This window comes from Telopea speciosissima, chromosome 6, assembly GCF_018873765.1.
Source record: "Telopea speciosissima isolate NSW1024214 ecotype Mountain lineage chromosome 6, Tspe_v1, whole genome shotgun sequence".
NCBI classification, from domain to species: domain Eukaryota; kingdom Viridiplantae; phylum Streptophyta; class Magnoliopsida; order Proteales; family Proteaceae; genus Telopea; species Telopea speciosissima.
The window spans coordinates 58144024-58159977 of NC_057921.1; the positions used below are offsets into that span (position 1 = coordinate 58144024).

General features: G+C 40.4%; 1 protein-coding gene across 6 annotated transcripts; it reads left to right on the forward strand.

The window, feature by feature from the left end:
- The first annotated feature begins 213 nt into the window (after window positions 1-213).
- On the forward strand, window positions 214-12439 carry LOC122664023 (protein transport protein SEC16A homolog). Of its 6 annotated transcripts, none has more exons than XR_006333263.1 (15): window positions 214-350; window positions 651-2649; window positions 2775-3095; window positions 5840-5968; window positions 6049-6171; window positions 6653-6793; window positions 7097-7222; window positions 7371-7505; window positions 8439-8566; window positions 8642-8750; window positions 8839-9150; window positions 10321-10461; window positions 10580-10875; window positions 11420-12004; window positions 12078-12439. XR_006333263.1 is itself a non-coding variant. In XM_043859705.1 (15 exons), the coding sequence occupies exons 2-15, from the start codon at window positions 823-825 to the stop codon at window positions 11949-11951; spliced, it is 4200 nt and encodes a 1399-aa protein (XP_043715640.1). In that variant the 5' UTR covers window positions 214-350; window positions 651-822; the 3' UTR covers window positions 11952-12439. The 6 variants fall into 6 exon arrangements, 3 of the variants coding, with proteins under 3 accessions (XP_043715640.1, XP_043715638.1, XP_043715639.1); XR_006333265.1 differs by having other exon boundaries at window positions 12126-12439; XR_006333264.1 differs by having other exon boundaries at window positions 12147-12439.
- The last annotated feature ends 3515 nt before the right edge of the window (window positions 12440-15954 follow it).

Below are 15954 nucleotides of genomic sequence, written 5' to 3' on the forward strand. Positions count from 1 at the left end.
GGATCCACAGTGGCAGTCCCTGCGTACCACGCGTCCTGTCAGCGAGGCCCAAAATATAATGAAAATCTGAGTTTTTTTCTCATTTCTCACATGTGATCAACGGCTCAAGATCCTCTGATTAAATATATATTTCATTAGATTGACATTAATTATTTTCCCTGTTATATACTTATAGATTATCTGGCGGTAAAAATAAAACTAAAAATAAAACAATTCCCAAAAAAAAAAAAAAAAAAAGCTTTTTGGTGGTGGGTGATGATATGTCGGCTGTTGGAAATCGAGGGTTTGTCCTGCTTCAACTATCATCGCGGTTTCTCCACTGATCGCTCTACAAATCTTCCTTCGTATTTGTAAGTATTCAAATTTTTTCTGAAGCTTAATTGTTACTTTTTGTTTTCCCGTTTCAATCGGCGGTGTTGAACGTGAGGCGCTACTAGTAATTTTGTTTGTTCAATTTCAATTTGTGTTTTTGAGATGGCAGATCTAAGAAAATCCTGCTTGTTTTGGGATTTCTGATTGGTTTTAGAATGGTTAAAGCCCTAATTTTATTGTTTCGATTGGATATCCCTTTCATTTTGGATGCATAGGGTTTTTGTTTTTGTGAATTTTGGATCTGGTTATTCTGGTAACGGTTGAGATTAGATTTTCAGAATTTCAGCTGGTTTATGCTTCCTCATGGATTTGCTAAGTTGTTTTTGAGGAAGAAATTAAGCCGTGTTGGGTTGAATTGCAGTGGTGTTGGTTGATTCGGTGGGATCGAGACTCGGTAGTTTTGAGGTAGAACTTTAGAGGTTAGGAATTAGGAATTTAGGATTATATTCGATGGCGTCTCCTCCATTTCGGTTGGAGGATCAGACGGATGAGGACTTCTTCGATAAACTCGTTGATGATGGGATCGCGGTTACAGAATCTGGCTCTGGTTTGGCTGATGGTGAGGACTATAATGAGGTAAAAGCATTATCAAACCTGAGCATTGGTGAGGTTAGCACTGCCTTAGACGGTTCCAGTGGTGAGGGCGGGATTGCTGACAAAGAAGAAAAGCATTCTGAAGCTGCCGTTGTGTCATCTGCAGATGCACCTGAAAAGGAAGTATCTTCTAATTCGTTTGCTTTTGACAATGCTATTGTGACCAATGATGTTGTTGAGGGGGCAGAAGTTGCATCGGATTCCATTACCAGAAAGAGCAGTGGATCTAGGGGTACTAGTGTGAAGGAGGTTCAATGGAGTGCATTTCACACTGATGCGGCTCAGCAAAGTGGCGGTGGGTTCGGGTCATACTCAGACTTCTTTACCGTGTTGGGAGACAATTCAGGAGATCCATTTGAAAAGGTGCAGGATAATCCAAGCGCTGATTCTAAGGTCACGTCTACCGCTGAAGCAAGCACAGCCGCAGATTTGACATCTGTTAACCCCCTGCAGTATCAAGAGGCTGAAACATATGGAAATGCCACTGAACAGATTACCAGTTGGCAGGGTTTTTATGATAACCAGAACTGGGAGAACCTCTATCCTGGGTGGAAGTATGACCCAAGTACTGGGGAGTGGCATCAAGTAGATGGTTATGATGCAACTGCGAATAACCAGGTTGGTTTTGAAAGCAAGGCCACGGCTACTGGTGGAGATGTTGTTTCAGACCAGAGATCAGAGGTTTCTTATCTACAGCAAACGACACAGTCTGTTGCAGGAACCATGGCTGAGGGTTGTACAACTGGTACTGTCTCTAATTGGAATCAGGTGTCACAAGGAAGCACCGAGTATCCCCCACATATGGTATTTGATCCTCAGTTCCCTGGTTGGTACTATGATACAATAGCCCAAGAATGGCGCCTCTTGGAGTCTTATACCCAAGCTGCTCAGTCAACAAGTACAGATAGTTTCCATCAAAATCAAAATGAGAATCCTTCAACTGGCAGTTTCCTCCCTGACAAAGACCACAAGCTACACCAGAATTATGACCAATTTAAATATTTTGGATCACAAGTCCTGCATGGTAATAACCAAGGTCAGGATTGGGCAGGGTCTCCAAATTACTACAGTCAACAAAATGTGTGGCAACCTGAAGCTGCTGCTAAGAGTGAGTCTGTGGCTCGTGTTACTGAAAACCAGCAAACAGGAGGCTTGTATGGTTCTGCTGGTCCTGTAAGTAATTATACTGCTCAACAAAATATGAATGTGTGGCAACCTGAAGCTGTTGCTAATAGTGAGTCTTTGGCTAGTTTTAGTGGAAACCAGCAAACAGGAAGCTTGTATGGTTCTGCTGGTTCTGTAAATAATTATACTGCTCAGCATTTTGAATCTGCTGGTGCAATTCCTTTATTTGAGCAAACAAGTCACAATTATGGTAGCACTAATGGGGTGGTTGGATTTCGAAGCTTTATTCCTTCTGAGAACTCCTCTCATCAGATTAATCAAAAAAAGATGGAGCAGAGCCAACAGGTGCATTTCTCAAATGATTACTATGGCAGTCAGAAATCAAATTTCATTCAGCAGCCGTTTCAGACGAGCTCACAGCAGTCTTATATTCCCCATGAGGGGAGGTCATCGGCAGGACGTCCCCCACATTCGCTAGTTACTTTTGGGTTTGGTGGGAAACTCATAGTCATGAAAGAGAGCAGTTCTTTTGCTACCAACTCAGCATATGGAAGCCAGGTTTGGTCCTGAGCGGTTCTAACTTAAGTTTTCCTTCAAATTATTACAATTCCAATATGTAAGCTATCTTTCCTAGAAGCATTGCAGCTGCTAAGTGTCTCAAATTTATGTTTATTTTTTTGAAGGACTCTATAGGAGGCTCTGTTTCTCTACTTAACCTGAGTGAAGTTGTCATGGAAAAAATTAATGCTACCACTACTGGGGTTGGTGCTTGTGATTACTTCCGTACTTTGTGCCAACAATCCCTTCCCGGCCCCTTGGTTGGTGGAAATGTTGGAAGCAAAGAATTAAGCAAATGGATTGATGAAAGGATCGCATACTGTGAATCACCCAATATGGACTATAGAAAAGGTGAACTTTTGAGATTGCTTCTCTCATTGTTGAAAATAGCTTGTCAGCATTATGGGAAATTTCGATCTCCTTTTGGCGCTGATCCAGCACTGAAGGTATCAGACCCTCTTAGCATTCCTAACCATTTTGCTTTCAGCTAAGGTTATCTCATTGTCTTCCATTTATCATTGTTAACTTCTATTGCATAAAGTTTTTGAGTTATCATGTTATTTCATTATAAATTTATTACTACTTAATAACTATTTGCCTTTCAGGTATTGCTTTAGAGTCTGTTCTGTTGAAAGCTTTTGCTCATAATGATTGGGCCGCCCTGCATTGGCATTCTTTCTTGGTGCCATATTTATGTAATTATTATCTTATTATTTTTCAGTATTTTGCTTCTTGTATTGAGTGTAAAAAAAAGAGTGTACCTAGTGCACGAGGCTCCCACCACTGCGGGGTCTAGGGAGGATCATGATGTACGCAGCCTTACCCCCGCTTCGTGGGAAGTTTGTTTCCCGACTCAGACCTGCAACCACTAGGTCGCAATGAAGTAACTTTACTGGAAGTAAAACAAACAACTATACTAATCTATTATAATTTTATCTTGTTTATACCATGAAGTTTCTTTCAGTTCCTTTGTGTTGCAAGTTATCTAGTTTATCGATGAGATTCTTGACTTCATGAGGATCTGCTTGAGAAAGTTCTTTCTTTCAGTACTTTTTAGCAAAAAAAATAAAATAAAATTCAGCGGGTGATCTTGAATCGGAGACTATCTGATGTAGTTAAGTCACTTAGGGCTTATTTTAGTAGAAATAAGCTTTGGGTTGGGTCATATATGTATCGGGACTTTGATCCCATGGGTTTACTTTGTAACTGGTTAATTTAATGAGGCCTAAAATATGGGTAGAAAGTAGGAAAACTGGATTTACTTCATTAGTTTAGTTAGAGTCCTATTTTGAGTCTGTTTTCTTTATTATTTCACTTTCTTAGTCAATTTAGGTTACCTTATTAGTTAAGGATAGGGTTAGGCCTTTCTTTTTTAATGTAAAAGTCTATTTTTGAGTCTTCTATATAAGTTTGTAGGGAGGCCAACATGGTACACGAATTTGATTAATGAAATATTGGCTTGAGACTTTGTGAAAATCCTGATATAGGATAGATGAGATGCCCGCTCAGGTAGCCATTCCCTTCCCCTATCCCCTTCCATCGGTTCTTGATTCCAAACCCTGATTTCTTTAAATTGAGATCTCATCATTCTTCTCCAACCAATTTTGAAGTCCCATTGTTCTCTTTGGGATCCCATTGCTATCTTTCTTATTCTTTGGGAATTTTTTATCATTTGAGTTCCAATTGTTCTCTTGGTTTCCTCATATGATTTCTTGTTTATTGGAGGGTTTTTTATTTGATCCTGCCAGGGATGAGACCTATTCAGGTTCTAGTCTTACGTTAATGTCTCCTTAGACACTTTCGCACAGGTAAAACATAATGATACAAATGCTATTATGTATAATCTCCATGACACTTTTAATGTCACAAAAAACCATGTGGTAAACTCACTGCAATCCCATCATTCTCTGAAAGACATGTATAAAATTTTTCTAGCCACAATGGATCCCTAATTTACACTTTGATATAGCCCTTTAACTCGATGGGAATGGAAAATTGCTTTGCTGTCAACCACTTTTGTCCAAGATATTCCTTGCAGCCCCTACTTGTTTAGGTTTCATTCTAGCAATGCTGGACTAATGTTTGTAAATATCTTTAATAATACAAATATGTTTTTATGAATCCGCAAAATGGGAAAGTAAGGAAACAAGTAAAGATAGAGTGGTTTTGCAGATAATTTTGAGTTCTGAGACATCAATATGAAAAAATTGTAGCTGTGTTACTTGATATGTGTACCTCATTCCCTTGCCTTGGACCTAGCACCATTTTACTGGGGCATTCAGAATAGATATACCTATTTGCAGCTTTTGTGAGCTTATTGCCTCTGTTCAACGATGTATGCATAGGAGATTTTGCTCTGGTTGAGCAAACAGAGCCTGCTTTGTTATTGCACATTCTTTGTTATCTTGTCCGCTGTTATGTTCTATAAAACTTTGGAGTTATTGTCTTCCACATTGGTAATGTACTTATTGTTGATTTTTGTGATTCTATAAGGTTGTGTGATGTTATCATACTATGTTAACTGTTGAAGATTATTTCACATCTTCAGTCTGATTTGTGTGTATTATACATTATTTGTTTGTAGTGTAATTTTTTGCTAATATTTTGTAAAAATTGTGCCTCACTTCTGTCTGGTGTGCACCTTGTTTTGTGTCTTTCACATTAGGCACATGGAGGCCTTGGTGTCTTGTGGAAGTCTTTTGCTGCTGTTGCCTCAAGTACATGAATTGAAATTATGTAGAATTGTAGATTGTAATATGTTGTTTATTTTCATGTCTGGATGTTTTTGTTACTGCTGGGAATTTTCCCCTTATGCATCTGTATTCACTTGTGATACTATTACTCTTGTGATTGATCAGAGAGGGGGGAGTAAAGGGGAAAAAAACTAAAACCTTGATCATAATATAGGGGAAGTGAGATAATAATTTTGTCATATGGTGGGGTATGATACAATCTCTTGTTCCACTCCAATAAACTGCAAATGGGAGAGACTCATCCATAAAGCCTTCATTTTCCTCCCAAATTCTCCCCGCTAAACCAGTTTGTGGTTTATTTGTTACTCATAGTTGATGTTTTTAGTACCTTTTACATATGTTCGTATGCAGCCCTTAGCAACGTTATTTATCATGACCTTCCAGATTTAGAAATATGACTTTTGACCTTCATTGGGATTTCTCAATTCTTTTAATAGGAAAGCGACCGTCCAGAAGCAGCAGTAGCTCAGCTTTTTGCATCTGCTAAAAGAAATGGTCTTCAATCAAGTCATTATGGTGCCCTTACTCACTGCTTGCAGAACATGCCGTCTGAAGGACAAATTCGGGTTCGTCATAACCGTTAAGCATCTATTCTTTCCTTATGTAATGCCTTCTATTTGTCATATAAATGTCATTTTCATTTTAGGCAACTGCTGTTGAGGTACAAAACCTCCTTGTCTCTGGTAGAACAAAAGAGGCTCTTCAATGTGCACAAGAAGGTCAGCTGTGGGGACCTGCGCTCGTTCTTGCCTCACAACTAGGCGATCAGGTTCATATGACGCATTTAACCTTCTGCTTTTGAGCATTCAACATGTTTGGAATGAATTTACCTTATTTTTAATCAAAGAGATAGACCTTTAAGTTTGGGATTTTCTTATTAACACACCTCAAAGTGTCAAATAATTTGTACCGTTACTTTTGTTGTTATTTTAGTATGACACAATTTTTTTCCAAATGAGGGTAATAGTGTCATTTCACATGTGTACTTGAAAAATGTGCATGACAATGACATCTTTTGATAATGACATAATGATGTCACTTTCAAATTATTTTTGAAAGTCTTTTACACCCCTATCTTAAACAATTTTTGGGAATAAGACAAGTGGCGATTATAATAAGGTGTCAACTACTAAATGCACCTATAGAGGCGTCATTCAGACACTCCTTTTTCTAGATGGTTTGCATGTGGAGAAGAAGAAATTGGATATTTAACTGCATCTGACATTCTTGTCTCCTTTGTATTTATGCAGTTCTATGTTGATACTGTGAAGCAAATGGCGCATAACCAATTAATAGCAGGGTCACCTTTACGGACATTATGCCTATTAATTGCAGGGCAACCGGCCGATGTGTTTTCAACAGACAGTGGAACTAATAATGGTGCACCCCAGGTATGTTAATGTATCTCATTTGACTGCAGATGATATATCAATTTGAAAATTTTCTTCTTAAATTGGCTTTTGCTACGTTTTTTTGGTTATGCTAGGTTGAAGAATTGTAAATAATCATGGATGAAATTTAATTCCATGGCAATATGTAACCCTTTGTAGTTATTTTCCAGACCATAAATAAGACAAAAACATTATGATGGATGCAGTTTGGAGGGATGTTGAAAACTTTTACCATGAAATTTAGAGCTTCCTTTGGAAAATCTTTGCTTCACTGAGCTCATAATTTTTTTGGATGGACAACAGATTGGGTCCAACAGTATGCTAGATGACTGGGAAGAGAATTTGGCCATTATAACTGCAAACCCAACGAAAGGTGATGAGCTTGTAATTATTCATCTTGGAGATTGCCTGTGGAAGGAAAGAGGCGAGGTAAAATCTTCGTTAGTTTATACTTCTCTTGCAAATTTTTCTCCACCCCCATCCCAAAAAAGACTCATGCTATTGTTCTGGGAATCTCTCTATCTTCTCATGCCTTAAAGATGTTTACTGTCATTATATTACACGAGTTATGGTACAGATTTCTGCTGCTCATACTTGCTACTTGGTCGCTGATGCAAACTTCGAGTCATATTCGGACAGCGCAAGATTGTGTCTCATTGGTGCAGACCACTGGAAATACCCCCGAACATATGCTAGCCCTGAGGCTATTCAGGTATTTAGTGCTCCCCTCTGACTCTCATAATTTCCACTTTTCATTGGTATGATTTACTTATATGGTTAAACCCATTCTAAAATAGGTCATTACCCCTAAGTTTTTTGGCTTTGTACTAATCAGTTTTCTTGTACCACATTGGATCTGCTTTTTTTTTATCCTGTATTTCATTGGAATTCAGTATTCCTCACCGTTTTGTTTTGAGTTGGCCTATCTTCTTCAACAAGTTCTGTTTTTTATTACTGGTGTCAAAATGTCTGAGGACTCTCTCTCTCTCTCCCCCCTGTGCTGGATGTTCTAATTCTTGTTGCTCCCGACTTTTTTTTATGTTCTGGTATATTAGCTGAACAATGCATGGTTTTAGAAAATGTATGCTCAGATATGCTTCACTCGTCATATTACCTTAATGTAGCAACTAGGCATTGTGGGATTGAATATGCAGACTGGTGGTGAAACATTTCACACGTAAAATGTATGAGTTTTTAGTGGCTCATGAGTAATGTTTGAAGTCCATTTATTGAGCTATTATGTAAAACAATGGCATACCTAGTGCACGAGGCTCCCACTACTGCGGTGTCTGGGGAGGGTCATAATTTACGCAGCCTTACCCTGCTTTGCGGAGAGGCTGTCCCTACTCGAATGCAATGGAGCAACGAGGTCCGCACTCTTCAAGTATCAGGCTATGTGGATGGAATTAAAGTGCATAGTGATCTTGCGTCAATACTAACATTTGCCTTTTTTTTCTCCCTGCTGTTTGTTACTATGTTAGTATGTTTCATTTAACTCTTGATTTCTGCATCTTCCAAATTTTTGTCGTTTCCACTCTTGAGATACTAGACAGGAGCATTCTTGATCCATTTCTTAGTATTGTAGTTAGTGAATTAGATTGGGAGGCTTTTCTGGTTAATAAAGCTTTGCTGATCATCTGGGCAGAGGACAGAATTATACGAATACTCAAAAGTGCTTGGGAACTCTCAGTCTATCCTGCTACCATTTCAGCCATATAAGCTTATCTATGCCCATATGCTGGCTGAAATGGGGAAAGTTTCAGATTCATTGAAGTAAGTGGGTCTATATTCCTCTTCTGTTGGTCTCTGCATTTTTTTCCTGTTTCTAATTATGTTCTGTTATCTCAGGTATTGTCAAGCAATACTGAAGTCTCTGAAAACTGGTCGAGCACCTGAAGTGGAGACATGGAAACAGTTAGTATCTTCTCTTGAGGAGCGTATAAGAACGCACCAGCAGGTATCTGTCTACCATTTATTTCGAACCTGTTAAAGCATTTATCAATCAAACTATTTGTATTGATTCATTATCACTGTTCCATATCTAGGGTGGATACAGCAGTAACTTGGCTCCAGCAAAGCTGGTGGGTAAATTGCTCCCATTCATTGACAGATCCATTCATCGTATGATTGGGGCTACACCGCCACCTATGCCATCAACATCACAGAGCAGTTTTCAGAATAATGAGCACGATCATCCTCCAGTCGGCACAAGAATAGCAAATAGTCAATCAACAATGGCCATGTCATCGTTGATGCCCTCAGTATCAATGGAGCCTATAAGTGAATGGAAAGGTGACAATAGAATGATGCCCAATAGAAGCATTTCTGAGCCAGACTTTGGCAGGACTCCAAGACAGGTTGGTATTTCCTCTCGAGTGAAATGATTCCTATTTTCTGAACATAATTGTCTACTGTGTGCACATGTACATGTTTGTCCTGTGGTAGGGCTATATACCAAATAATTTTAGGCAATCCTGGAATCTTCCACATGACATTTTCTTTAAGGCCCCGTTTGTTTGCCGGATAAAAAGGGGTGGGAAACTTGTGAGGATGGGACCCATATGTTGTGGGTTGGGTTGACAAGGAAAGGAAAGGAAAGGAAAGGAAATAGTGTAAAATGCATTTGTAGTGGAGTGGGATTTAGTAGGAGAGAGAGGAAATGGACATGGGGTGGGATTCCATGGGAAAGAAAGGAAATAGGAAGAGGGGAGAGAGAGACTCAAAAGTAACTTTTCCATATATAGTGCCAAAGTCCTACCAATTTTGGTAGGACTTTGAAAGTGAATGGGGTGGGAAAAAGAGGGGTGCCACCTCACCAGACAAGAATAAATGCATTTAATGAGCTTGTCTGGAAGTTTCCCATCCCATGTATCCAAACACACACATCCTTGGTATTTTTTGGGGAAATAGTACACTTTTCCCACCCCTTTTTGCCTATCCCACTTTTATCCAGCAAACAAACGGGCCCTAAGGCTCTGTTTACAAGTAAAATCATGTGAAAAGGAAAATTTTGAGGTAAAATCTGTGAGGAAAAATTGAAGTGTTAATTGAACATCTTCCTTTTATATGGTTTTTACCTAGGGACATAGCAATAGGGGTGGTTTCAACTGATCCCCAGGGGAAATGGAGCTTGCTCTTCTGGACGTATTTAAAAGTTCAATGGCTGATGTTGTTTTCCCAATTCATGATGGGCTATATGTATAATGTGGGAACTTAACATGTGACAATCCAAAGACCCTTGAAAATTCTTTTTCAGGATGCGGGGAACCCCCTCCCCCCCCCCCCCCCCTTCTCCCTCCTTCAAGTGAGGAATAACTTCATTAAAAGGAAGAAACAGTACTCAAATATGACATAATAGAACAGCTAAAACTGCAAAACCTGGAAATCAGGCCCAAAACAACAGACTACATGATACTGTAAGGCCTTAAATGCAAGTTCTGTAACAACACTCTAGGGAGAGATGGGTTTGTCATGTATAAACTTTATGGCTTCATATTCTCGAATCTGCTGATAATTTATGGGGTCAGGTTGATCCATCGAAGGAAGGAGCCTCTCATGCACGAGGCAAATCGTCAGTCTCTGGTGGACCATCTCGCTTTGGTCGATTTGGCTCACAGATCCTCCAGAAGACCATGGGGTGGGTTGCAAAATCTCGCCCAGATCGACAGGTATTCCTTCTTTTCTTTATTTGGGGTTAATCTCTTAAAATGATTGTCCTTTCTCTAACTGATTGTTCTGCCTTATTTTACCCAAACGTTTGTTGGTTATGATGTATTGCTACCACAGGCTAAACTGGGAGAACAGAATAAATTCTATTATGACGAAAAGCTTAAGCGATGGGTGGAGGAAGGCTCTGATCCTCCAGCTGAAGAAGCAGCCCTGCCACCCCCACCACAAACTGCCAGTTTCCAGAACGGAATGTCAGATTACAACATAAAAAATGCTTTAAAAAGTGAAAGCTTGCCTACTAATGGAGGGCCCGAATTCAAAAGCCCAACTCAAGAGCGTAGTCCAGGGATCCCACCCATCCCACCTGGTTCCAATCAATTCTCAGCTCGTGGACGAATGGGAATTCGATCAAGGTAGATGGTTTGCAACTTTTTTCTTTATGCTGAAGATATCTGCATTCATTGATTTACCTTCAATGCTATGTCACCTGAGTATGGAAGAGATGCATTCTAAGATGGCTTTCTTTTGAGGTGTCAAACATAGTGTCCTGGTGTTACAGCTTCAAGGAATCATGAGGTTCCCTGAGAGCCACACATGTCCGAGTGAGGTCTCCCATGTGGTCATTACCGCATAAGGTGTTTTCCGACTCTAAAGATCAAGGATGTCTAGATCACCAGTCCATCTATTAAGAGATATTTTATATCCTGGATTATTAAGAGAAAAATCTTGTAAGGAAAGAAAAAATTCTGTGACGAGTGATTAGTTCATCTCTTTAGCATTGGATACCCCAAGTGGACTTACTGCTTGGTTCATCCCTCCACTTATTATGCCTGACAATGCAATATTGTTTGGACATTTCACTTCGTTGTTTGCTTTCCTGAAAACATATGATTGACTTCCTCATTTTGTTTCCCGATGTGAACTTGATGGAACTCCTCTGCACTGGACTCTCCACAGGTATGTTGACACCTTCAATAAAGGTGGTGGTACCCCAGCAAACTCGTTCCAATCAGCTTCTGTTCCAGCTGCAAAACCTGCAGCTGGTGCAAATGCCAAATTTTTCATTCCAACACCCATAGCCTCGGGTGTACCAACAGACAATGCAATAGAAGGCATGCACGTAACTGCAGCGACGAAGGACGATCCTTCAACATCCGTTGCATCAGAGTCATCGATCTCGTCAACACCATCGTTACCATCACCACCTATGCAACGGTTCCCCAGCATGGGTGACATCACCCCTACAAACGCGGGGGTGGGAGCTAATGAAAATGGTAATGGATCTCTTGCTCACCGCTCACGGCGAACAGCATCATGGAGTGGAGGGATTTCCAATACATTTGATACTCCCAAGACAACTGAAATAAAGCCTCTAGGAGAGACATTGGGCATGCCACCATCAATGTTTATGCCTAGTGATCCTTCTCAAATGCGCATGGCCATGAATGGTGTCAGTTTGGCGGATGACCTCCAGGAAGTGGAACTGTGAGCTACATTGCTAAAGATGTAAATCTCGTTGTTGCTTCTCTGTGATCTCGTCAGGTCAGCACATACCTCACTTTCCTTCCCCAAAAAAAGATATTTGGTTGAGCAGTGGGATTGGGATTTCATACAGGGAAATTGGTGCTCTGATTTTTGATGAAAAGTGCTTAGCTCGCTACAGTTTTCTGTATGCTTGGACCAGGGCTGGTTTGGATGTCCCGGGAGCTGCAACCATCCAATGTGGGGGAGTTGGTGTCCTTTACAAGGCAAAGAGGACATGCTTCGGCACAGATGTACAGTTCATTTGTTGATTTATTGAATAAGAATCATTGTTTATTTTTGTTTTTTGTGGTGGCCCTTTGAGGAAGATAGAGGAGAAGCCTAAGAAAGAGCACCCCATATGCTATTTCTCTTGGGGTGAAAGCTTGCTGAAATTGCGAAAGTAAGTTGTTTTTGTTCTTTTTATGGCTTCCAAAATGCATATTAATTTACAAAAAGATGAGTTGATGACGGCCAAAATTTTCTTTCAATAAGCTGATATGGGGAAAGGGGGTGGGTATTGCTTATTGCTGCAATGCAACTTCATATGAATGATAAATCTTGAATGCCGGTTGAATTTCATCCAGATCAATGTAGGAAGGTCTCTGAACCGTGGAGTTGTGGAATTTGAGTCAAAATTTAACTACTACTTTAGGGCATGTTTGTTTGTTAAGAAAAGAAAAGGTATCGTAAGATTTTGTACGGATTTCTTCGCTTCTCCAATTGGATAGAATATTCTAGTGTTTGAATTTTAAGAGTAAGCCATGAAGGGAGAGGCAGTTCAAAACGACCCTTTACTGGCTCTGGGTTTGTATTTGAATGCTTTGGTTTTATTATTTACTTAGCAGTTGTAAATGATGGTGTTTCTTTTGTATTTTTTGATGAAAAATCAACTGCTTTAATTAAACATAATAGGAACATTGTCATCTAAACAGTCCGAAGATGTAGAATTAATCCTAGCAAATCTAGCAAGCCTATCCACAGGTTCTGTATAGGATCTAGGTTGTTTCAAAATTATTACAGACCCAATAATTGTAATAAGATGTGAAATGTCATATAACCATGTAAAGAACTGATACGGCCAAGGATGATTATCAGGGCAAGTGAGCCAATTCCTAATCTCCTGCGAGTCAGTCCACACGATCATTTTCTCTCCTGCCAATTGAATTGCTTTTTGGAGTCCTTCATGGAGTCCTCGCAACTCTGCTTCCTGTGCTGACCCGAAGTAGAAGGAATATCCGTAGCCTCACGAGTCTGGCGATGCATTGTTTGGTGTCCCACATTCTCAGCTTCAGAGATAAGGATGGATCTCTTCTTCTGGGAAGAAGCATGAAATTCCTTGTCCGTCTTTAACTCATATAGCCAACTTCTTAATTTCTTGGATAGTGCCTCAAGCGAATCCACCATCTTAAGAATGTCATTGGAAAAGTTTTGTATAATATCAAGTTCAGCTTGGTTCACCGAGCCAATATAATCAAACCTCGATTCCTGCCTTTTCCTTTTGCTTCTAGTACTGCTAGTGTTCGCATGGTGTTTCCCCGTAGCTTTACCCCTCTTCTTCTGGGAGTGAAGAGAACCAGATGAGGTGGATGAGCTTGAGTCAATCATTGGAGAAGAGGAGGAATGGCCAGATTCTGAAGACCCTCTATCCTTGACAAAACAACCCCGATCGTGGTTAATCCCATCCCCAGGTGTAGAAGACACAGGTGCAGGCCACAGAGATCTTAGGAAGTTTCACCTTCGTAGATCTGTACTTCTTACAACATTTGTTGCAACACTAGTAAATTTTTACAACAATTGGCCGAGATGAAACAGGGAGTTGGGGGTCAGGTATGTGGGGGATAGAAGGAGGGGTGATAGATGATGGAAAGGAAAAGGAAACAGGCAAAGGAGGAGTAGAGGAGGGAGTGTAGAAATTGCGAAGATGATAATGAGTGTGAAGGAGCAAGTTAGTGAAAGAGAAAGGGTTAGAGTGGAAGGTAGGGTTGGGTTGTGGTATAGGATTGGGAAGGGAGGTGTTTGGGTAAGGATCTTGATTAGATCCAGCAACAAAGGAAGGGTCAGAATGGGGAGGGCTTGTTTCAAAAGGGGGTAAAGATGCAGTAGGTGGGGACAGGCCAGGACTGGAAATAAATAGGTCAGATATGGACGGTGGTGACAGGTCAGCCAAAATGGATGATAATGGTGGGATTGTACAAGAATCCAAAGGAGAGTCCAGTAGGGATGGGCCCGGCCAATCCAACTGGCAAGAGTCAAATTGCTAAGAAGGACCAGAAATACCAACACAGTCAGGGGAGGAGATAGATGGTAGAGAGCATGCAATCGAAGGAAGAGCAGAGAAAAAATCCGGGCTGCTAGTGGGAACAGTGGATACCTCAGATGAAAAGGAAACAGTAGAGGCAGGGGTTAACACCTTGCTCACAGAACTGGGGAGAGGGGAAGAAACCCTCCCCGCAGAAGTAGATGGGGCAGCAACAGAGGTTGGGGGTGGGTAAAGGGGTAACCGAGTTGGCCCTAAGTGGTTTAGAAATGATATTGCAAATGGATGTAGCAGCATTGGAGGGGAAAAGTTCCAAAATCCTTTTATCTTCCTTTGAAAGAGGTGAATTTTTGGATGACTTCCAACCATAACAGTCATTAAGCTTATGGGTTAATCACCCACACCAGGAGCAGAGCAAGTAAACTTCAAAACTGAGGTTCACAGGAAAGCTTTTCCCATCAGAATCATAAAAAAGGACCTCCGAACACACAGGGTTGCGCTTAGGGAATGAAACCTTGACTCTCGCCGTGTGGGGAGGAAGGGAATTAGCTTCCCAATTGAGGTCTAAATCCAAAGGAGTTCCCAGAGTTTTTAAAGCACCAAAAATTAAATCCTTACCAAAGCATTCCGGAGGAATTTTGTAAACTTGAATCCAAATTGGAAAATGCTCTAACTGTAACCCAAAAAGGAAAGAGTTGGGCTTGACCGAAATTAGATGCAATAAGTAACCCTCATACCACCATGGAGCCATGGAGAGTCCCTCTCTCTTGTAGAGGAAAACTCAACGGTAAAATGCCCCTGTTCTTCAGTCCAAACCGCCTTGGCGCCCAGTTTACCCCATTTTGAAACAAGAAAATTGCCCAGGTGGTCTTCGATAGGGGAGAAATTTCCCATGACAGCCAAATATTGGTGCTATTGTGTCCTTAGATTGGGTGTCTAGAATTGTTATAGAAAACATTGTGTCCTTAGTTTATCAGTTTTCTGTTGCCATTGGATCTCATGTTCCTCGCTCTACTAATAGAGAAACCCATTTTTTAGCCAAGGGGGCTTCTCATTTGGGCGTTGTATCGTAGGATATGGTGGTTTTCTCCATCATTTCTTGTACAAGTTCCATGTAGATGGTTCTCCTCTTATGTTCTTTCAATAAAAAATTTCTTTCTTGTTATCCAAACTACAATTACTCTGATAGCCTTGAGATTTCTGACTCTTGGGAATACCATTACATTAGACTCTCTTACTTTCCGGATCAAAATATGGCCCTTAATGAGCTACAATAAAAAATTGCCTTTAGACTTTTTCTTGTACATTTTCTTACTTTTAGTTCCCAGATTCTTTACACCATGGATGTGGAGATTCCACGCCCCAGCCTCGTCATTGCAATGTAATGCGTGTCAAAAATTAGGAGGGACATTTTGGACTTTCAATTAGTTGGGGGAATAATAATGACCCTAGGATCATGGGTGTACTAGAGTAAGAAATCTTGTTGGTACCAGGACAGAAGTGCACCAAATTTAATAGTGTAATTAGAGGGTTAGAAGAAGGGTAGAGATGAGATTCAATTGCATGATCTGGTCGCATCCATGAGAGCCATGACATTCTTTAGTCTACACACTGCAATCAAAAGCATCACATAGCACAAAGTGTTAAAACTAAAAGGGAAAGAGTTTCCTACAAGAGCAGTGTAAGAAGGAATCTGTACACTATAACTCCC